This window comes from Dipodomys merriami, unplaced genomic scaffold (assembly GCF_024711535.1).
Source record: "Dipodomys merriami isolate MVZ:Mamm:240054 unplaced genomic scaffold, mDipMer1.0.p SCAF_5, whole genome shotgun sequence".
Lineage (NCBI taxonomy): Eukaryota > Metazoa > Chordata > Mammalia > Rodentia > Heteromyidae > Dipodomys > Dipodomys merriami.
This window is the reverse complement of record NW_027206068.1, coordinates 36,832,499-36,855,987: the sequence shown is the minus strand read 5'-3', so window position 1 is coordinate 36,855,987 and position 23,489 is coordinate 36,832,499. Positions and strand designations below refer to the sequence as shown.

Sequence of the window (23,489 nt, the reverse complement as noted above, 5' to 3'; positions counted from 1 at the left end):
TTGGAGTACTGCCTTTGGAATTAGAGTAGAATTTGAATATCATCTTTGCTATTTGTTTATGTGTAAGCTTATAATATGGTTATTTAAATTGACCGTGGCTCAGTTTCTTCATCTGATATGAGGACATGATACCATCCTTCTTCACATTTCTATTTTAAGTACAACTGATTCTCATTATTAATGTACTCTATATTTGCTAATTCCATACAACTTATTTATAATCTCCAGATCAACACAGTTAGTGCTTACATAGTCATCTGCACATGGGCAGAGTGATAAACTATTTGAATCACCTAAACACCCATTTGGAAAAGGTGAAAAATTTTTGCTCTCATATTGAAAAAAAACACACACCCAAACCATATGTGTGTGTGTGTGTGTGTGTGTGTGTGTGTGTGTGTGTTTGTGTTGTATTTAGTGCTGTGTTTTTAGTATTCTTTGTTAGTTGATTCTTCTACTTATCATGGCTCTTTAAGGGCCAGCTAGCATCTTAAGTGCAAGAAGTCTGAGATAGGCCTTTTAAAGAAAAGATGCATATTATACAAGCTTTGTCCAGGAATGGGTGAACACTCAATTGTCCGTGAATTTACTGGACTAAACAAATAGTATATATTAAATGGGATGTCTTCAAGGAGAAATAAGGTTAAGGTTAGGTTAGGTTAAGGTTAGGTGTTAATAAATTGAAGAAGTTTTGTGACCAGAAGCTCTCAGGATCCTAACTCTGAATTTCTACTAGGAACAAATGTCTCAGTATCACTAACATTGTGTTCATGGCAAATTTGTGTTACCATGAAAACAATAATTTATATGGTGGGGTTGGGAGGAAGGGAAAGTAGGAGAAACATAGGGGAAGAGGTAACAAGTTGGACAAGAAATGTGCTTATTACCTAACTTATCTAACTGTAACCCCTCTGTATATCACCTTGACAATAAAAAACACAATAATCTATATAGTTATAAAATACCAATAACAGAACCTACTATTCAATGTGCTTACTTTCAACATTTCCTCTCACTTTCCCTTCTGATTCATAGAAGTACTAAAAAATTAATATTCTTCACAATTTTGATAGTATAGTGAAAACTCTCAAATAGAATCATTGTGTTTAAAATCGCAAACACAATTTTCTACCTTTTTTGCTTCCATAGTCTTATATACAAACATAGCATAAAATATTTTTATTAAGTTGTTAATTAAATTAAAAAGTCAATTTTGGATGCAGACTAAAATGCCTTCCAAGATAACTTTATCAGAAAGTAAATAGTTTCAGATTTGTGGGTGATGAATTCTCCATTTACAACTATTTAACTCTATACTATTATGGTATGAAAGGAGCCATGGACAATATGCAAATGAATAACTGTGGTTCTGTTTCATTAAAACTTTATTTATAAAAATAGTGCACCAGATTTGGCCTGTAAACTGGACTTTTGTTGTTGTTGTTGTTATTGGTCATGGGGCTTGAACTCTGGGCTTGGATGTTGTCCCTGCACTCTTCAGCTCAAGGTGAGCTCTCTACTGCTTAAGCCACAGTGCCACATCTGGTTTTCTGGTGGTTTATTGGAGATAAGAGTCTCACTGGCTTTCCTGCTTGGGCTTGCTTTGAACTGTGATCATCAGATCTCAGCCTCCTGAGTAGCTAGGATTACAGGCGTGAGCCACTGATGCCCAGCTTAAACTGGACTTTTTGATGATCCTTCAGTTAGTGCCCCCAGTGGATCTTGGTTCATAAGCATAGTAGGTAAATATTATCTGATTTTCAGACCCATAAACTATTGAAACTAAAAACATTTTTCTATAGCTGTGTTTTTCTATTGATTATTTGGTTTATAATTATAATAATGTATAATGAGCATTGGTTTTATGTCAGGAATTATGTTAACCAGTTTATTTAACTATGATAGCTCATTTTTTGGACACAGAACAAAGCCGAGAGAGAGAAAGTTACTCATTCATTAGGAAGTGGCACAACCTGTTCACAGGTTAGTTTCTTTCATCCCTGGATAATTTTGGCCTTGTAGCCAGTAAGTAATATTTTGTGCCTAATCTATTTTTTACAGACTGATATTTTACTGGTTTGGGGAGGTTGATTTGAGTGCCAAGGTTCATTATATAGCATTGTTAAGTTTTTGGGTGAGTAGGTGGATAAGTATTGGTTTTAGCTCTAATTCTTTAATTAGTCTTTCAAAATTAGCTTATTTTTATTTCTAGCTAAGTCCCCAATGTTTTTGAAAGAAGACTCTATTAATGTGAATATTTGCTACTTCACTCTGCTGAGAGATTTGTTTCTCATCAGATAATTTGGGTATTTTCCTTTGTTCTTGTTTCTTTAATATCCCGATTAAAGGATTAACTAGTCCTTTTGTACATTTGATTCAATAATACTACCCTGCATAGAGTCTTACACTTTGGGACATTGATTTGCATTTGTTGAATAAATAATATCTTAGCAGCAGGGCTCTTTTCTTTTCTGTGTGTTGATTATTGTTTGTATCTATGTCTGATTACTCTGCATACAGTTCTTAGAGTAAGCAGAAAACTTAACATTAGAAATAAGATGTTGATTGTCAAATGGCTTGGGTTGGCATTATAAATATTGACAAAGTATGATTAAGGTTTTAGAGTGGAGATAACTTATTTAGCTACTATACTACTCCTATTTTACTCCCTTTTTATTTTGTTCTGATTCTCTAAATTAATATTTTATTTGATCTTAGTATGTGCTAGGGACTTATTTGATTAGGACATAGTACTAAGAGTAGGAGTTCCATAATAATGACCCTTGTTTTCCTGAAGTTCAAAGTTACATGCTGTCTGTTAAGTGATATCTCTCAGAGTAAGGGTTTGAATAGAGGTAATACAGAAAGCAAACTGCAGGAGATATGAAGGGGGAACAGCTAATTAATTAGTGAGGATGATAGTAGTCTTCATAGATAGGATACTTTTCAGGTATAGAACATTTGGGCAACATCTCTGAGAAACACGGGAAAAATTGCAAAAGAGACAATGAAATATTTAGGGTAAAACATAGATTTTGTTTTGATTGGAAGTGTGGGGCAAGGAATGAGCAGAATCAAATAAGCAAAGACATGTAGCTATAAGGGAGATATTGGAGGTCTTTCCTTGGAGTGTAATATGATCAGAATTTTATGAACTTTATTCTAGTGACCATATGAAGAGGAGAAAGTTAATGGAGGAAGCCAGTGACTAACCGGCCATGCCTTTTTCTGCCTTGCAGCTTTCTCATGTGCTTCTGGAGAGTATCTAGAAATGAAGAACCAGGTATGCAGCAAGTGTGCCGAAGGCACCTACTCGTTGGGCAGTGGCATCAAATTTGATGAATGGGATGAATTGCCAGCAGGATTTTCCAACATTGCAACATTCATGGACACTGTCGTGGGCCCTTCTGACACCAGGCCAGACAGCTGTAACAAGTAAGAATCCAAAGGAGCCTTTGGATCTCTACTAAATACTAGAAAGGTGTATTACTTTTTCCCAGAAAGAAGTTGAAGAATAATCTTCATGCCTAAGAGGATTCTAGATGAGCTAATTGCAAAGAATGATATTTTTTATAGTTATTAAGACTAACCTAGTAAAAGTTTCATGGGGTTAAATGATACTTCTTAACATATAATGGATACTCTCTACAAAATGGAATGGAGTTTTTAGAGAAACTAACTTATTTTCTCACAGTGTATTTATAACTTAGGTCAGTGGTATTTCTCTTAACCTTTGTTTAATTTTTAATGGATAAATCCTGACTTTTTCTTTTTCCTTTGAAAAGTGTATAATCTTCATTTAGGTCTTGATTATCTCATGCAAAAGATAGTACTAGGTTAAGTATTAAGGTAGAAAGGTCATTAACTTATTCTTAGGAGATTATTAGCATTGTTAATAACATGCAAGGAATAATAAGTGGTTTTGAAAATAATAAAGCAAAACATTTTCCTTTGGGATGTACCACTTTCTATTCTCTCCTGTCTCCTATGTAATATTTAATTTAGTATATCAATGCTTAAGGAAGTATGTTTTAGGCCTCTGGCTGCCTTTTGGTTCTTTTTCAGGAAGCCAAAATTGTTTTTTTAATGATTTTTATTTTTTTAACCACGATCTAAGGATTATAGAAATTACTTAGCTGTGCTGAAATATGTTTCCTTCCTTCCTTTTCCCTTTTACTTCTTCCCACTTTTCCTTTTTTCCTTCTTTTGCTTTTTCACTCTAGCTCTTTCTCTCTGCCAATCAACAGTGGTTTTATTTTACTGGGCTGATAATATTGTTTTAAGTGTATGTCTCAATCTGTTTTTGTTCTTAGAAAAGTGGGGCTGGGTTATTCATAAGGGAAAGAAATTTATTTAGCTCATTGTTCTGGAGGTCCAAAAGCCGCATTCTGGCATCTGCTTGGCTTCATATAAGGGCTTCATACAGCTTCCACTCAAAAGATTCCACACAGCAGAAAATGACAGTGCAGGCTGGCACACACAGAGAAAAGGGAGCTTATCTCTAGATTCAAGGAGAAAAGCCTCAGTCCATTTATGAAGTCTGTTATCCACCTAATACTTCATTAAGAACCCAAACCTCAATACTTGCTATTGACAGTTCTTTTCAGTACACACCTGTCAAGGACAAACCATACTCTAGCCATACAAGTTTGTATGTACACATATTGTGTATTAAACAAGTAGCTTCTTAGAGGAGGGTTTGGGGTTAGAGGACCTTAGATTGTTGTTTTGGACTGTTCTTTATATTCCTGGAATACCTTATTCATGAAAGAACTTATGTGATAAGGAAGAACTGTTTCAATGCAGTGTTTTCTAGCATATTCAATATAAAGTTCAGTGTAATGTTGCCCTATTTCCTCCATCCTTCCCCCTGCCTTTTATTCTACTTCCATAATCTTCCATGCTCATTGTTTATTGTTGATTGATAGGGTCATGCAGAATATATAATTATTAAGCCAAAAGAGTTCTTTGAATATTATGAACATGAGTTCTTTGCATATGTTTATATAACATTCACTGTTATGGACATGCACATATATGCATGAGTGTGTCTGTGTGTATATGTGCTGTTATCCCCTCTAAGTCTCCAGCTTTGCTTTTTTTAATCTTAATGCTGTTGTTTGATAGCAAGAAGTTTAACATTGGAAAAAAATTATAATTTTTTGTGTTGTTAATTTTTCTTTTATATCATAAGCTAGCTTTGCTAATCCTAGGTAGTAAATTTGTGAAAGCTAGAAATTCTTTTTATTTCCTTCTGGTAATAGGGTTAAAAAATCTTTAAGTAGTTGTACAGAGAAGTTGACATTTAACAAAGAAATTCATGAATACAGTATATCTTTATCAATGTCACCCTTTCCATGTTCTCACCTCCCCTCCCCACACCTTCCATCACTCTTCTTAATTTTGTAAGAAACATATTGGATTCTTGTCTGCATTTTGCCCCTCTTCATTTTTCTCCCCTTTTGCCCATGACCTGAGTACCTGCTTCCTGATGTTTTATTTTGCTGAGCACTGATTTTGGCTTTCTAATGAATTTCACTATTTGAGATCTCTCTTGAATCCACCATACTTTAGTTAATACATTATGTATGTACTTGCATATGGTACTAGGGTCTCACTTTCCCGCAGCTTGTCTGCTCTGCTGGTGCTCTACCTGTGAGCCATGCCTCCAGCTCAGTTTCTTAGTAGTTATTTGGGAATGGAATGTGGAGCACTCCTCTGCCTAGGGGCTGTCTTTGAACCATGATCAAAGGCAGAATCTCAGCCTCCTGACTAGCTAGGATTAGAAACTAATGTTTGAGAAGTATATGCCATAAAATATGAACCTTTTTTCAGTAAATCAGTTGGCCTGTAGCTGCACAAAAACTTCTGGTGATTTCTGCTATGCTTTGCTAATGAAATTAATTTTGAATATGGGCGATAGCTTTATGAGCAGAAGAGGTTTCTGAATACCAACATAAAACATTTTCTGGTTTTATTTCCACAGCTCTTCTTGGATCCCTCGAGGAAACTACATAGAGTCTAATCGTGATGACTGCACGGTGTCTCTGATTTATGCTGTGCACCTTAAAAAGTCAGGCTATGTCTTCTTTGAGTACCAGTATGTGGACAACAACATCTTCTTTGAGTTCTTTGTAAGGCCTTTTATATTGTTGAATTTGCTTTTAAAGATGCATTCATAGAAATTTCTAGTCTGCTTTCTGACTCCTCAATTATTTTTCTGTGTGTTAACTGAACTTCCTGTTGTTAATTGGACATTTAACTTTTTCTATAGTTTTTTGTTTTCTAGTTAATATTGTTTCTTTACTTTGGCACTCTCCATTGTAGTATAAATTTGTCTTGATTTGCTTTTGGTTACGTTCATTATATGACCATTTATTTTAGACTGCATGTGACAAACATTTTCTCATGATTCATTTGAACTTCATTTTTTTATAGTTACAAATTCTATTTTGCTAAAAATGCATTTTTGTCAACTTTAGTTTTAACTTACTTTTTTGGAAATTCAGTTATTTTACTCACTAGGAATATTTAGATATATTAATGGCCAATTATTTTAAAAGTAAAAGTGGCTATATGTTTGTGATTCTGTGAATTTTGTATATTCTAAAGGAATTAGTGGATGAGATAGCTATATGAGATTAAATAGCATTATAAAACATAGAATACAATAACAGACTAACAGAAAACCACCAAAGTTATTTTACTATGTTAATTAAACAATACTTACTCTACTAAATATTAATTGAGACATGGACTCAAATGCTTGAGAAAGTATTTCCAGATTGTCTTCTTAAACTGAACACCATTTGTGTTTTGCTAGCAAATGGGAAAAAATCAGTGGCTTATAAACAAATGCATTATAATTATTCTAAAACAAATTGTATGTTTTGGTAATGGGTATTTGTAAATCAATAATTAGAATTTCTAAGTCAAAAATTTGGTAGCAAGAGGTATTTTCAATGAAGTATGAGCCTTAGATTTGAAGTCAAGATTCTGGCTCTAGTTCCAGTTCTATAGTTGTTAGCTATGGTATCAAACAATTAAGTTAACTTTCCGGCCCTCAGCATTCCTTTTAATTAAGTGGATTGTGAGAGGATGTATTAAGGAGCCTGCTTGTACTAATATCCTTTGTTGAATTTAGGATATTAAGCAACATTCAGATATATTTGCTTTTTAAGCTACATTTTGTTTGCAGAACACTTTGCATTGCAGAGACTCAATTCCTTGGGACATTTCATCAGCATTGCTAAATTCAAGTCAGGAAACAAGACAAGTATCTAATTATAAGACCAAGCATTTAGTATTGCCCGATAGATCCCTTGAAAACTATCAATAAAGGTACTCTTAGGGCCTAACATTTCATTGCTTGCCTTTGTAATTGCAAATTTCTTCTAGTCATAGTCTGAAAAGCAGTGACAAATTTCAGCTTCTTTTACTGACATTTCAGCTTTCTAGATTGCCATTTATTGACTCAGAGGCTCCCAACAGTTTGCAGTCATTAAGTTAGTGGTTAATAAAATGGAGTGTTTGAAGATTGAAAGATATAGGTGTGCTCTGAGAATGAGAAAAGTGAACATGGCATATATTAAAGCAGAAAATGTTTAATTTCAGAACTATATCTGAGTTTTGTATAACCCTACCATATTTTAAAATGATGAAAATGAAAGCTAGAGATAAATGGCACTAAGTTTATATCTTCACTAGATTTAGAATGAGGAATGGATCTCAGATCCCCAGAATAAGGGGAGACTGTCATGATCATAAATGATGTCTGCTGTTACCTGTTTAACAATTTAAGTTGTGTAAATTTGTTAGAAGGTTGAGTACAGCAGAAAACAATTTCAAGACTAGAGAAATAGAATTCTCTTAACATAAGTACAAGTGATAAGCTCTTTCTTGAACCCGATTTTGTTACTGACTGTAATATGGAAAGATATCCTAACCTTTGGATGCTTCTTCCTTCTTCATAGACCTAGAAGTGTAGTTTCCTAACACTTAGGCATTTTGGAAGAATTGCCTAGATTGTACAAGATGTTGATGCTAAAGATATTATCTGTAGTTATTTGAAGTTGCATGGCAAAATAATATTTATTCCCCAAATAAAAGTTTGGAACTTAGATTTTGGACATAGCCAGTTACTGCTATGTTTGGATTAAGTTCTGATGAATTGAGAACAGAACAGACATGTTTATTCATTTAAAAATTTATTGCCACAAATATAGACATCAATTTTGTTTATATTTTTATACATTCATACTTGCATAGTGAATTCAAGCTGTTAAAATATTTTGATAAGTCGGGTGTATGTTTTGTGAAATTCTTTTCCCTCTTTCTAGTTTAATGGACTGGCCTTTTTGTTACAGTAAAGAGATGGTTTACTTAGAAACAAGCACTCAAATGCAGTTGTCCCTTTGGCTTCAGCAGATTTGGCTGATTTGTTTAGTATGTTTTGAAAAGCATTTTTGCAGTCTGTGCTGGGAACAGAATTCAATGAAACCTATTATTCCAGAAGCTTTACTGAGTCTCTTGTGTTTAATCCACAGATTCAAAATGACCAGTGCCAGGAGATGGATGCCACCACGGACAAGTGGGTAAAACTCACAGACAATGGAGAATGGGGGTCTCATTCTGTGAGTCTCCTTTGTTTTTCTTTCTTCTTTCTCACTGATTCCATTATTTTTTAATATTTTCTCAACTCTTTATTAATATTCACTTTTTAGAAATATAAAATCAAAATGTGGTCTTTTAATTTAGATAATTTTCTATTCACGGAAGAAATTGTAAATTTTATGGATTCAGATTCTTATTTTTTCAGTTGTGTTTTCTTACCCTGTCCTAGTTTCCATTTCTATTATAATTTTCTTCCAAGCTTAAAGGAAGGAGACAGCAAGAAGGCCAATAAAACTGATAGAAAAACATTTACAAAGTTTACATATGCAAGTTTGCAAATGTGCCTGTCACAAGTAATAGAACCAGTGGCTCTTGTTAATGGGAAAAAAATCTTGGAATATTTTATCCAGCTTTGACTAGCTTCAATAAGTGATTTTGTTTTGTTACCTCTATGTTTACAAGATTCTCTCACCTTTGGAAGTTCAAACCTATTGGTCAACACTCTACCATCTTTGGTCATTAAGTATAATAATTGCCTACTTCTTGACTAGAAATCTCTTTAAATGCCTGAAGGCAAAATTAGTAGATAACAAACTTCAAGAAATCTATTCTTATTTGAGGTGCCCTCTTAGAGTGAGGTAGAAATTTAAAATCTCACCCTGGCTTATACTTATGTTTCTTTAGGTTATTTGCTTGTGATTTTTTTTCATTTCAGAAATAAGGATAATCTTATGAGATGATGTGTGGGAAGGAATCTGCAATGTAGACTGAGTTGTGTTTTAGGAGATGCCCATCGAACCTTGCCTTTGTAGTTATAGCAGGCACCTTATGTTTAAGTGATCAAAATGTGTCCTCTCAGAGATTAAAAAAAATTATCCATATACTGGAAAGTAATATTAGTACCACTTAAGATCCATTCACATAAGCATACAATCATCTGGTCTTAAGTTGAAGAAACCCTTGGCAACAAATGTGCTTGCTTTGCTTACGAGTACTTAATATAAGGAGAAAGTGCTTATTCATTACTTTCGCAAATCTCTGGCAAGGTGAAATAGTTGATTAGTTTTTAATTTACAGCTTGAATTGGATCATCCAGACCCTGCCTAGAATAAAGGGAACAAACAAATATGAAGGGGCATGAAACTTATTAGATTACCTTGCTTTATAATTAAAAAACGTTTTAGTGGAAAGGGAAGAAATCTTTCAATGTCCTATCACTTAACATTCTAAAGTAAGGACTTTTTTTTGTTTTCTGGTAAGAACAAACAGTTCTATTTTCTAGTCTATATTGTTGCTATGGTGGTGTTGATGAAATAACTTTTTGAAAAGCTACATCCTTAGTCTATTATTGCTGTAGCAAAATACATAGAACTGGGTATTTTACCAACAAAAGAAAGGTTGGGAGGGATGGCTCAGGCTCAGGTGGTATAGTTTCTGCTTAAAAAGCACAAGTCCTGGAGGCTGGGAAGGGATGTGAAGGGTAAACAAAGGAGGAGGCTGCAATGCTTGGTAAGAAATGTACGCCTTATCTTGCCCATGTAATTGTAACTCCTCTGTACAGTATGTTCACAAATAAAATAAAATTAAATTAAAAAAAAAGAAGCACAAGTCTTGAGTTCAAAACTCCACTATCACTGAATCACAGAGAGAGGGGGGTGGGAAGACAAGACAGACAGACATAGACATAGACATAGAGGAAGGTTTTAATGAGCCTAGTGGCTCAAGTGTGTGTGTGTGTGTGTGTGTGTGTGTGTGTGTGTGTGTGTGTGTGTGTGTTTGTGTGTATTCCTAGATACTTGAGAACCAGAGATTCAGGGGAAGGCAGTTTAAGGCTAGCCCAGGCATAAATGTTCCCAAGAATTATCTCACTCATTGGCTGGCGTAGTGGTGTGTGCCTGCTATCTCAGCTGTGGGAGATGTGGGAGATGGATGATGGCTAAGTGCTGGCATGAAGTGAGATCCTATCTTGAAAATAATGAAGACAAACTGGAGGCTGGAGATACGGCTGATGTGGTAGAACACCTGCCTACCAAACACAAGGCCCTGAGGTCAACCCTAGTATGGCCAAAATGCATAAGTAAAAGAAAGAAAGGAAAGGTCAGTTTGGGAGGTCAAATAACATGGCATCAACATCTGCCAAGCTCTGATGAGGATCTTGTAATGATGAGCATGTGTGTGTGAGTGCTGTCACACAATAAAGCAGATTCAGGAGAGATCTAGGCTTGCTCTTTTATAGGTGCTCATTCTTACAGGAATTAACTCAAAACTAGAACTACCCTTTTCCTAGGGTAGTTCTCCAGTGACCTGACTACCTCTCACTAGCTGCACCACTCTAAAGTCCTACCAACTCTTATGCTGTGACCCTGGGAACTAAGCTTCTCACACACAAGCCTTTTGGGAACAATATACTCAATCCATGTCCAAGTCATAGCAGAAGCAACTCATTTGATTGACTTTATTTTTTCAGAATTCAAAGATCTACGTATGAATAGCAGTAGTCCATAAATATCCAAAGGAGCCCAGTGACTTTTACTGCTTACAATGAATCCCCTTTATATATAAGCCAAGATCTTCTGCAAATGATTTTAAAAAATTATCATTAAAGTTTTCTTTCCTTCTTAGTACATTTTACTTGTTGTCAGACTATATATGTAGATCTGTACTTTAATAGAGCTCATGCTGGAATCAACAGGAGACTCAAATTTATTAGTTCTGTTTTAATTGTGCTTCATTATAATGCATAGAAAAAGTATAGAAAGGAGTAGTCTTGAGTGTGATTAGAAATAGATGACCTATCTGGCCTGTCTTGTTTCTTGTACAGGTAATGCTGAAATCTGGCACAAACATACTCTACTGGAGAACTACAGGCATCCTCATGGGTTCTAAGGCAGTCAAGCCTGTATTGGTAAAAAATATCACAATTGAAGGTAGCTCATGGAAATAAGGTTTGGTAGCCAATTTATCCAGTTTTATGGTTAACTACTTATTAGAGTATTGTCTTTTTGTACTCAAGGTCTTATAGAGTGAGAATTATTATTAGGTATAATGCATATTTTCTTTTTCCTTATACCTTTGAATGGTAGCATTTCATCTATGTAAAGAATTACACGTAAGGACAATTTGGGATGTATTTATTCAAAATGTCTGCTTCTTTGTTAATAAGAGCCTATTTATTAGGGAAATGTATTGTGAGTTTGTTCAGGGATTTGATAATCTGATTTCTGCTCTAGCCATGAAGGCGATGATCATTTTGACCTGGCCTTTTCCTAAACTTTTTTTGTGTCTTTCTGAATCAGTAGGGTCACATTTGACACAGCAGAATAGGTGATAAACCCTGGCATGGTTCATTTTAAGCTAGGGGATCATTTAATTATGGTACTGAGTCTTCTTTATTAAAGTTTGGTTTATATTTTACTATATGTGGGCTTATTCCCATGACATTAGCTCATTAGTTACAGTAACATCTGTTAACCAAGGCTGGAGTTGCAAACCAGAAAATAAGTCAACCCCTTCCTTGAGTCTGTTTGGTATTATCTGTGAAGCAGTAGAGTAAAATGCGACACATAGCCATCTATATAAGAGAATAACAGGCTTATGAATTTGACACCGAGTTTGTCCCATTTTGATTAATAGAGTTGTCCTTTATTTATAACATTACTGGAGGTTGAATTCACAGCAAATGGACAAGTGCTCCTAAACTTTTGATTACTCAGTTTATGTTTATTGAACCAATATAAATCTCTGTCAAGTGTTTCTTGTCTTTGTGCTGGATTCATGTTCTGTCAGTGCAGCTCCTTGTATACAGCAAATATTTTCTTAGTACTGAATTGATGAAATGCAAGCATTTGGCCTGAGCTTACTATTCATATTCCTCTCTCTCTGCAAAATGAGATTTGCTTTTGCCGCCAGGCTCCCCTTCTCACGCCAATCCTCATTTCTACACAGGGGTGGCATATACATCAGAGTGTTTTCCATGCAAGCCAGGTACTTTCAGCAACAAACCAGGTTCGTTCAACTGCCAAGTATGTCCCAGAAACACCTATTCTGAGAAAGGTGCCAAAGAATGCATAAGATGTAAGGAGGACTCCCAGTTTTCAGGTAAGGCTAGTTTTTATTCTTCATTGCTTTCTCTCTAAGTTAATGTTGGTCAAGTATACCTTCATGAGTCAAACAACAACAACAATGAAAGTTTGACCGTAGTATGTGGGTCAGGCAACAAAGTGCTACGTGGATTAATACTGCATGAAGAAAACAACCCCCCTCAGAACATTGTTATTATTTCTTTCTCCATGACTTTATCCCTTTGTTTATGATTTTCTTCTATCCAATATCCCACCAGGTAAGTGCTATGGATATGTTTATATCAGCCTAACAAACTTTTTACTTTCAGATGATTTGTTGTCATAGAGACCTATTTGGAAACATGTAGTTCCAAATCTCCAGTATGCAATGAAAGTGGAACAAATCTAATGTCTTCTGGGAAAAACTGTTATATATTCCATGTGTATCATGAAGACATTTATTATTTCCTCTAGGGAAAATTTAAATGTGGGCCTTTATTTTCTTTAAGCCTAGCCAGTTCTATATAAATTGCTCTGGCAAGGTCATTTTTTTAGTTTACTTTTCTGTTAGAATGTTTGTCTTTTCTTAGCGTCACAAAGGAACTGACCCATTTCTGAAATGCCTTTTTGTATGCATTGCAGAAGAAGGAGCCAGTGAGTGTGTAGAGCGCCCTCCCTGCACAACAAAAGACTATTTCCAGATCCATACTCCATGTGATGAAGAAGGAAAGGTATTAGCAGTGTTCAGACACCATCTCATATTGACCCAGCTCTCTTCCCAGTTTGAACACACTCTAATTTGTTGATGAAATTTGTCACAAATGTCTGTAAACAAAACAGAGGGAATCTAAGAGCTTAGATGTGGATACCTGCCTTCATGGTTTTGACTTTCAAATCTACTCAATGATTTTGTGGACAAATGATTTGATATTTCTAATCTTCAGGGTTTTGTTTTTTCTTTTTGTATGTGTATGTCTGTAAAATGGGGTTGATACTGTTACTTACTTTATAAGACTTCCATATGAATACACTAAATATTCATGTAAAGTCAGAGTCTAGAATATGGAGGATGATCCATAAATGACCTGTATTTTAATGCATTTTTTCAGAAGTAATGATACCAGGAAATTAAAATTAAATTAAAATTAAAATATGCTGTAACTTCTAGTTATTTATTTTGTCACTCAGGTTTTGTCAACAAAATCTATGTAGCCATAGGCTAATTCATTTATAGCAGATTACAGGGTAATTCTATTTAGAAGATGCAAAGTAATTACCATATAAATGACATTTAGCCAGAGGAAAAATGTAAACATGAACCCTGTTGTTTGACCATCAGTCTCTTAATTAAAGAATTGGCTTATACCAGCCTATGCCAGATTACAAAAAAAGAAGTGAAAGTGATGCTACACCCAATTTCACATATATTTGTACATCTTTGAAATGACACTTTTTGGCTTAATTTGGAAACCAATTACATGTTTCCTCATTTAGTTTGAATCTGAGTTTAAATAGTCTGAGTTCTTTCAGGAAGGGAGGTTTTTCAGGAATATTGTAATAGATAGTTGGAACTCTTCTGATCCTGCTAGTCTCATTAACATCGTGAACATATGGAATGCCTACTCATTCATTTATTCCATGAATCTTTACTGAGAACAGATTCTATACAGAATGCTGGATGATGAAGGCAGAACTAAGGATAGAAGGAAAATAGAGATGTCCTCATATGTGTAACAGTGAATGCCAAAGTTCAGTGTGTCTCAGACTTGTCTGGAGGGTCCCATTCCACATTTTCTTATGTGGTCAGTCTGGGACAAGACGTGAGGGTTTGCATTTCCAAGAAAGCCCCAGGTGATTGCAATGTTTTTGATCTAGGATCTTAGTGCAAGGAGAACCATTAGCCTAGAAACTCGAGAAGATAGACAAAAAGAGTTATTATTTCCACTGGTGATTAGTGCTACAGAAGTAAAATCTTAGTTTAGTGGCTTTTTGAAGCAGTAGGGCTTTAGGGCTGGGTAAAAGGTAGACAAGGCCATAGGAGCCTACCTGTAGAGGGAGCAGGGTGGTAAAAATCTGATTTGGGGGGAACATGGTATTCTGGAAGAACTCAAGGGGTCAGAGTGTACATGGAATGTGAGGACATGGACAGGGCTTTCACTAGATGCAATTAATGACCTAGGCCAGTACTTGCATACTCATGGCTTTATAGAGCTACATTTAGGAGTCTTGGAATTTATCCTAAGAGTACTGAGAAGTCATTGAAGGCCTCTTGATACTAGAGAAATGTGACATACTTGGATTTATACTTTATATAGATAGTTTCAGTAGTGTTTTGATTCCAAAGATTAGAGAGGGACAAGAGTGGATGTGGTTAACCACTTAGAAAGCTGGTAATGCTCTTTCCTGGATGAGGGAGGATAGGAGTGGATGGTTATCAAGGGCCAGATGAGAGAAACAGTGGGGAAAGTAAATTCACAAGATAGAATAATTGATTAGACATTGAGGGTGAAAGAATGCAATATTAAAGATGGATTGATATGGGGATAAGATAGGTAGTTAGGTGTGTGTGGGGTGGGTGGGTGGGTGGGGGAGTGCACTAATTGCCCTAATTGTGATGCACCTTCAGGATGCTAGTAAACAAGGTGCCAGTTTTACTTCTACAATTCAGATAATTGCAAAATTCTCTGTTAACAGAATTTAAAATTACTTGTTCAGAAATCACAAACAAATTTCTCTTTAAATCAATGTGTACCTGAGGGGACGGAGAGGGAAGATGTGTCTCTTAGCTCATAACTGGGAAGTCAACGAAGAGACGACTGTTTGCCCTTACTTTTGCTGGCTGATTTTCCTAGTTTGATTTGCTCTCTCCTTTTGGCAAGCTCTTTCCTGTCGTGCAAGAGGCTGCTCCCACAAAGCTTTTGATCCTTTGAGCACTGATCCGAGTTTCAGAAATGACTCTCATTGGCCTTACTTCAATCCTAAGACATCCCACACTGATCCTTCTTTTCAGTAGTGTTGGGTAGTCTGATGGGGTAACTTTGTTCACCTGCACATCCTTGTGACCTTGCAGGTTCAATCATACAATTCTCAGTTCCTTTAAGCATCATATGGATCAGTTCCTAAACAGAAAAAGATGATGCCTCTCACTGTACTAAGAAGAAGAGCAGTTCTGTGAGGTCTAATATATAAATAGTTCTGTCACGATTGTCTTTCTTTACTAGGGACTCCCACAAAATACTGTACATACTTCTCTTGACACTTGGGTTACATTTGTATTGAAATTTTAGCTAATACAACTTGAATAGTGTGTTGCTGTTCTTTGCATTTAGCAATTGAAATAATTAAAATTACAGATAGTTTATTGGCATGTACATGGTTTCAGCTGCAGTGTGAATTCACTTGAACAGGAGACAATAATCAAGTCAAAAGAATAAATGTAAAAAAAAAGTTTAAAAAAAGAATAAATGTTTGCTAGTTGTCAGAAAATGTTTTGCTATTTGGGCTGTCACATAGAAATCCAAAATCATGCAGGGAGATCTTGAAGATTTCTCCTTTTATGAGTCCATATGGAATGGATCTGTAGTATCTGGAATCTATGGAATTCTATAGATTGTCTCCTTCTAGCCAAACATGACACGCTGGCATATAACTATGGTTTTAAAAGAAATCAGATGGACTAGTGATGAAGACTTTGTCTCCTTTCAGGGCAATTACTCATTTACAAATGTTTGACTTTGGATCACTTGAACCTTTTGCAATCACAATGTCACTTCTTTGGATACCATAAAAATGTTGGCTAAGATTTTCTGCGAAGACAATATCTGAATTTTGAGTTGTAAGCTCCAGTGATAGTCCAGAACACCACCAACATAGCACAATGGGCTATGCAGCCATACTGAACAGGATAGCCAACAAGTCGAAAGGTTTCTCTCAGAACACAATGGAGCATAGTTCTATGTTGACTTTGCTACCAATGGCCATACGTCTGTTCTAAAATACATTCAATTTTTAGAGTAGATTCAGGGTTTCCAGAAAAGCAATCTAGATCATGTCTCAGAGCAAATGTAGACGATCCATAGTTTTAGGATATCTCCAATCCAAAAGAAACCTGGAAGATCTGAGATTCAGGTAGACCCTCTCACCTGAGCCTCTCAACAATTCCATTTTTTAAAGTTGCAAATAAGCTAAACTTCATAGAATGTAAGAACCATGATTGTCTTTGTGATATTTCCTGCTTGTCGGACAGAGATTTTTTTTCCTTTATTTATTTATTTCCCTTTATTTATTGTTAGGGTAAAGGTGATGTATAGAGAAGTTACAGTTATGTATGTCGGATACCATTTTTTTTTTATTTTTGAGGAAATCCACTGGATTTTGTGTTTCTCTTTGAAATGATGATGACATTAATTATTATTAAATAAAATGATAGCATTGATATCAGAAGCAACTATAAATTATATGTTTGTATCTCTATATATCAAACATTGCCTCTAATTGCTTTCTCTCAACAGCTGTGCAGTTTAGACATTATTATACTCAATTTGAAGATGAGGAAATTGAGGATTATACTTCCTTAGAGTAATATCGTATAAGCCCTAGAGCTGGAACTCTAACCCAAAGTGTCCATTTCTAAACTCAATCCTTCACGTGTTTTATTTTCAATTTTTTTTAGCAGTTTTTGGACCTGTTTTACCACAATTAGGTTATGACTCTACTTGCAACAAGAAGTCTTACTAATCTTTATATTGCCCATACTGTTTTGTTCTATTCATAGTAGACAATACAATTTTTCCAAGATAGTTCCTTTCAATGGTTGATGGAAATCTTATACAGAAATAGACTTCTGTGCTATCCTATAAGATGAATGTATAGGAGGTAAATTTCAGTAGGATGTAATGGTGTTTTGATGAACATAGCTGCCCAATTATGAACTGGTAAGTCTTGTCACATTAGATACTTCCTCCAAATCTAGAAGAGCAGGTGGCTGAGCAGGATGACTTAGAAGGGAACCAACTTAAAATAGGTTTTATACTATACAGCTTTATCTCTGAACCCAGGAATATTTGACTCATAGGAGAGTTGCTAGCTTTTTGGTATCAGATTCACTTGTGTTTTCTTTTGTCTTTTGTGGTCTTCAATATTGCAAATCATTCTAAAGCTCCTTGTCTATGTACTTCTGAAATACATGGCAGGGCTAAAATGGAGGTATAGTTAAAAAAAAGCAAGGCATAAAGGGATCTGTTCTTCTAACTGACTTTGTTTATGAATTAAGTTAGTCAGATACATTTGGAATCTATGTTTATAAAAAAGGACAATAAGGGGCTGGGAAGGTGGCTCAGTGGTAGAGTGCTTGCCTTGCATGCATGAGGCCCTGGGTTTGATTCCTCATTACATAAGCAGAAAAAAAAGCTGGAATTGGTGGTCTGGCTCAAGTGCTAGAGCTCTAGCCTTCAGCTGAAGAATTGAGGGACAATGCCTAGGCCCAGAGTTCAGGCCCCATGATTGACCAAAAAAAAAAAAAAAAAAAAAGGACAAAAAACTATATGGTATTTCTCAGCATTTAGGTATTTCTAAAGTAGTTTAAAGTAAATATTTTAGTCTTTAAACAAACCTTGAAAACATTTTTTATTGAGATAGAAGTCTCACACCATAAACTGCATCCATTTAACAGTGATTAATTCTGTTTTTTTTACCACAATCTAATTCTAGAAAATTTTCTTGCTTAAAGTCCTGGTGTGAACCTTCTGTAGCGAGTATTAGAGCCTCATGGTGTCTTTTCTATAAAGGATGATGACAACTGAGATTGTTGAACATTTGGAGTGGGGAACAGGACAAATACAGATATAAAACAGACTGAGTAAAACTTATAGATAAACAATGAGATAAATGTTGATAGGTAATTGGGAGGCTGTGGACTACTTAAAGGTATGGACGTTGAGCATGGATATATAGCTGGAAGACAGGTGCATGCCACCATATTCAGGATTTATTGGTTAAGATGGCACTCTTGTGAATTTTTTGCCTGGCTTTGAACCAGATCCTCCTGGTCTGAGCCTTCTGAGTGGCCAAGATAATAAGCCTGGACTTCTTTGTGTTTATTTTTTTTCTAGCTTAATAGAAACAGGCATCATGGCTCTTTTGCAATGAAAAATAATCTGGTAAATTTTCCTGTTAGAGTTCATTTCACAAAAAAACAAATTATAGCTGTATCTCCACAATTATGAACTCCAAGAATGAGTGGATTGTTGATGTTTCACTTGCATCATGAGCCATCTGGTGTTGTGTCATTAATATTAATTATTGTCTTTTCAAATCAGCTAAACTTGAAAGCATCTGTCGCCCTTGGAGAGGCAGAATCAGTCTGCTATGCGAGCCAGAACTATGTAAACAAAGTTTTACTACAGAGCTTCTGAAATTTGACACTGGCATGTTTAAATGTTCAAAGGCACACATTTCCTAATTTCTAATTTCTAAAAATTTTATATGTTTGGAACATGGAAGTTCTATGGTTATCTGACTTCTCAAAATGTAATTGCATATATCATTATTTTTATTCCTACCTACATGATTCTCCTTGACTGGTACTATTTTATCACTTAGCGATTGTAAGTGATTTGGGGAGAGATGTTCAGCAGCTCTAATCTGGATTGTTTCATTATTTGTAAAACTTGAGAGTAATAACAAACACTTCCCATAGTTGTTGAGAAGGTTATGTGGTAATAATAGCTCAAACTCCCATGTGAGAACCCACATTCCCAAGGGTATAGCAGCTCAGCCCTCCTATTAATGTCCAAATAAACAAGGGAATTGGTGACCTGAAATTTGTTTTCTGTACTTGTTAAGAAAGAATTTTAAAAAGCCTGTCCCTCAAATTTATGATGTTAGGTTCTCTGCGTTTTTCCTTTCTTGATGGGAGTTAAGAGCCCTTTATAGATACAACATTAATTACTTTTTTCAGCTATTTATGATGTCCCAGCTGGAGTAGCCATTATTTTACAGATGGTCACAGAGGCAGATGGGTGAAGTTCTGGTTAAAATGTATCATGACATAAGCCATAAAATGAATGTGGGAAAGGGAGTTATTAAAAGAAAAAATATTGTTTATAGTTGAGATGTTTCCCTTTAAACATTTTCTTAAGTATCCTTAGTGTACAATAAACTACTTCTCTGTAAGAATTCTTGAGGATAAATTATACAGTATTCTAGATATTTACATACCGTGAGACTAAAAGAGAAAACTCTTCGGAGAGAAACACAAAGGTGCAATGCTTCAGTGCCTCTTTATATTTATATAACATAACATACATACTGAAAAACTCCAAGATATGGAAACAAAAGAATTTTTTTAGTTTTTGATAGTTCTGTTTTCTTTACCTTATGTATGGTGTACTCATGTGTGTATCTTCAGGAAGGTGGCAGTGGTGGGGGGGAGGGATCAGCACTCAAAGGAAAAATGGTGAGAAAGTTCAGTAGTGGAACTCACTGGACACTGATGAAAGTGAACTCTATAGCTCGTGGGTGGAGATGGGAGGGAGGGACTGGGAGTAAGGGAACAGAAGACACTGTACCAATGGAAATGTACCCATTACCTACTCATGTATTTGTTATCCCTCTGTACTTCTCCTCTATAATAACAATAAAGTAAATTAATTTAAAAAGTGATATTCAGAAGGGTTACAGTTTTATAAGCCAGGCAAAGAGTACATTTGGTTTTGGACAATGTCACCCCTTCCCTTAGCTTTCTCCCAGTGTTTCCTTCCTGTCTCCACCCACAAGTTGTATGGTTCATTTTCAACATAATGTTTGGTGAGTGCCACTGTTCCATTTGTTCACTCTTTGTGCCTCCATCACTCTTCCCCTTTTTACCTTCCCAAAGACAAAATGAAAGGAAAGAAAACAAAAACAAGAAATAAAATACCTCTTGTTAAAAAAAGTGAGTGTTGTTAAGGGCTTACTTATTACTTTACATGATTTTCTACTAGCCAGAAATAATATGAGAAGATTGCCTGTAATTTTGGCTCACCAGCTTTATTGATTGTCTTCTTATTGGAGGAATTGTTTCAAAGGTAAAAGAATATCTTCAGATTATTATATATCCAATCAAAGGAACATTTAGATATTTTAAAATATATTTTGTTAGAAAAGAGTTGGTTTATTTTTCTGTTTGCAGAGGATATCTTACTTTTCTTCTATCCTGTATATCAGTTTTGTTTCAGAACTCATTTGATCATTTTGATTTCAAAATGATAAGTAATTTTATGTAATAGCTTTCTTTTGGGGTTCAGCTTAAGTTCCAGCTATCTTCTCGTGCATTGGTTTCTGTGTAGATGAATGCAGGTGTGGGAAGGAATTAAAGTATGGGTTAAAAAAACACCCATGATTCTGGAGAAGAGAGGCTGTCTATTTAGTCTTACTCCTCAAGCTCAGAGTACATGCACTAGGGCCTAGAAACCTCTGTACAAAGTAGTTTAGCTTCAGCTCGTGAAGTCTAATTTAATCAGGTTATTTAGAAGGACACAGTAAACACTGGTACTTACATGCTATTTAGACTAGAATGTGAAAGTGAATCTATGTTATTGAACATTTTAATTTTTTCTATTATGACTATTCCATGCAAAACATGATGGTATGTATCCTGGCTGGAGAAAAGGGAGCAGTGGATGTCTCAAATAGAAAAGAAAAAGTCACTGCATATAAACTGTTGGTTCTAGAATAAAGTGAAAGGGTGGATACCAGAAAAATCAGGTTGTTTATATTTTAAAGAGGAATTTCATGATGAGGAGCATGTTATCTATGTTGTCAGATTATCAGGAGCTTAGGGCAAAAATACTTCCAACATCATGGTTGTTTTCACAATGATGTATTTTTTCTTTTATCTTTTGACACTCATATTTTAAATTATTTCAGCTGGCTCTTCTCTTCTGCCACTGTTTGCACTTTTCTCAGGCTATCCATGTAATGTTTGTGTTGCAAGAATGGTATATGAATTGCCTGCTTTATTTTGCAGACACAGATAATGTACAAGTGGATAGAGCCCAAAATCTGCCGGGAGGATGTTACAGATGCTATTAGATTGCCCCCTTCTGGAGAGAAGAAGGATTGTCCACCTTGCAACCCTGGATTTTATAACAATGGATCATCTTCCTGCCATCCCTGTGCTCCTGGGACATTTTCAGATGGAACAAAGGGTAAGATGTCCACTGGCTCATGAATTGGACCCCTAACAAAATAATCTTGTTTGGCTACTTTGATCTTGTTCTAAATTCTATTTATGGACGATTCCATTCAAAGAATATTATGTTTTCTCATTTAGACTAGAATAGTTGAGAAATATGAAGGAATTGTGAGAGCACAATAACTTTTCTTTAGCCTATTAGGATAGCTGTTTTAATGATGTTAGAATAACACTGTCTTAGAAGTAGTCTATCTTTTAATATCGATAGTGAATTCCTTATATAAGTGTTTCCAAGGATGTGTATACAGATATACCTTTATTGAGTATATTACAATATACACTGCCATCCAATATATGAGGACAACACCAAATATATACATAAACATCCATAATATATACAAGCATTTAAGCTCAATTTTGAAAAAGTTAGTCATTTCTAAAATAATTGGTAGTCTAATATTTCTCCTTCCCACTTTTGTCTCTCCTGGTTATAGCTTAGTGGTGCTTGGAACAGAAGATGTTCAGATGTAGTGTAATTTTTTAAATTAAGTTTTTTATTGTGAAAATGCCATACATAAGGGTTACAATTACATGGGCAAGGTAATGAGTACATTTCTTATCAAGCATTGTTGCCTCCTTCTTTGTTTCCCCTTACCATCCCTGCCTTCTTCCATCCACCTCCCCACCAAAGTTGTAAAGTTCGTTTTTCGACATATTTGTAATAACTAGTATATGTCTGAGATAAGCAGAAATGGTCAGACAAGTTGATGTTAGGCAAAATGAACCCCAAGATAAGGACTCAAATTGTTTTTCTTTCTTGCTATTGTTGCTAACATATTTATAAGATTATTTCTTTGTTGCTTTAGATGTAGTGTAATTGTAATTACTCACTTCACTTGTCTTCTGTAGAATGTCAACCATGTCCAGCAGGAACAGAGCCAGCACTCGGGTTTGAATATAAATGGTGGAATGTCCTTCCTAGCAACATGAAGACCTCCTGCTTTAATGTTGGGAATTCTAAGTGTGATGGAATGAATGGTGAGTTTGAATTCAATTCTGTCAGGAGGGACATCATTTCTAATGCATCAAATATAGGTACCAAGAACTTGAAGTTTATTTGGCTGTGTGTCGCTCTTCCAGCCTTCTCATTAAAGTAGGAAAAAATCAGATGATATTCCTTTATGAATATAAGTTACAGTAGTAGTTTCCCAGGATTTTTCTTTCTGCAGTTTCAGTTAACTCACAGCCACAGCAGTCTGCAAACATTAAATGGACAAGCCCAGAAAAAAACCCAACACTTTCTGAGCTTTAAATTGCATACTGTTCTTAGTAGCTGATGAAATCACATGCCATCCTTCTTTGTCTCTTGTAGGATGGGAATTATGTTTGTTTGCCTGCACCTGCCACTTCTCTATTAGTCATATAGTATCCATTTTGGCTATGACATTCACTGTCCAATTTACACAAGTGCTCGTGTTCAAAACACTATTTTATCTTAACAATGACTTCAAAGCACAATGCCAAAGAGAAGCTATAAAGCATTTCCTTTGAGTGAAAACGTGGAAGCTCTCAATGTAGTAACAAAGAATATAAATTGGATATTGAGGTAGCTAAATCTATGCTGAGAACGTATGTCACCA

At 35.3% G+C, this 23,489-nt stretch overlaps 1 protein-coding gene and 1 pseudogene across 1 annotated transcript in view; one reads left to right on the top strand and one right to left on the bottom strand.

Annotated features, from left to right (window-relative positions):
• The window catches only part of Elapor2 (endosome-lysosome associated apoptosis and autophagy regulator family member 2), a 146,195-nt gene that overhangs the window by 87,006 nt on the left and 35,700 nt on the right, over window positions 1-23,489 (top strand). The window contains exons 3-10 of the mRNA XM_069996381.1: window positions 3,240-3,435; window positions 5,987-6,134; window positions 8,547-8,633; window positions 11,435-11,540; window positions 12,559-12,711; window positions 13,317-13,405; window positions 21,682-21,862; window positions 22,759-22,887. Coding sequence (XP_069852482.1) covers window positions 3,240-3,435; window positions 5,987-6,134; window positions 8,547-8,633; window positions 11,435-11,540; window positions 12,559-12,711; window positions 13,317-13,405; window positions 21,682-21,862; window positions 22,759-22,887 — 1,089 coding nt within the window. The remainder of the gene's footprint in view (window positions 1-3,239; window positions 3,436-5,986; window positions 6,135-8,546; window positions 8,634-11,434; window positions 11,541-12,558; window positions 12,712-13,316; window positions 13,406-21,681; window positions 21,863-22,758; window positions 22,888-23,489) is intronic.
• LOC138810085 (mitochondrial inner membrane protease subunit 1 pseudogene) lies at window positions 16,146-16,623 on the bottom strand (annotated as a pseudogene).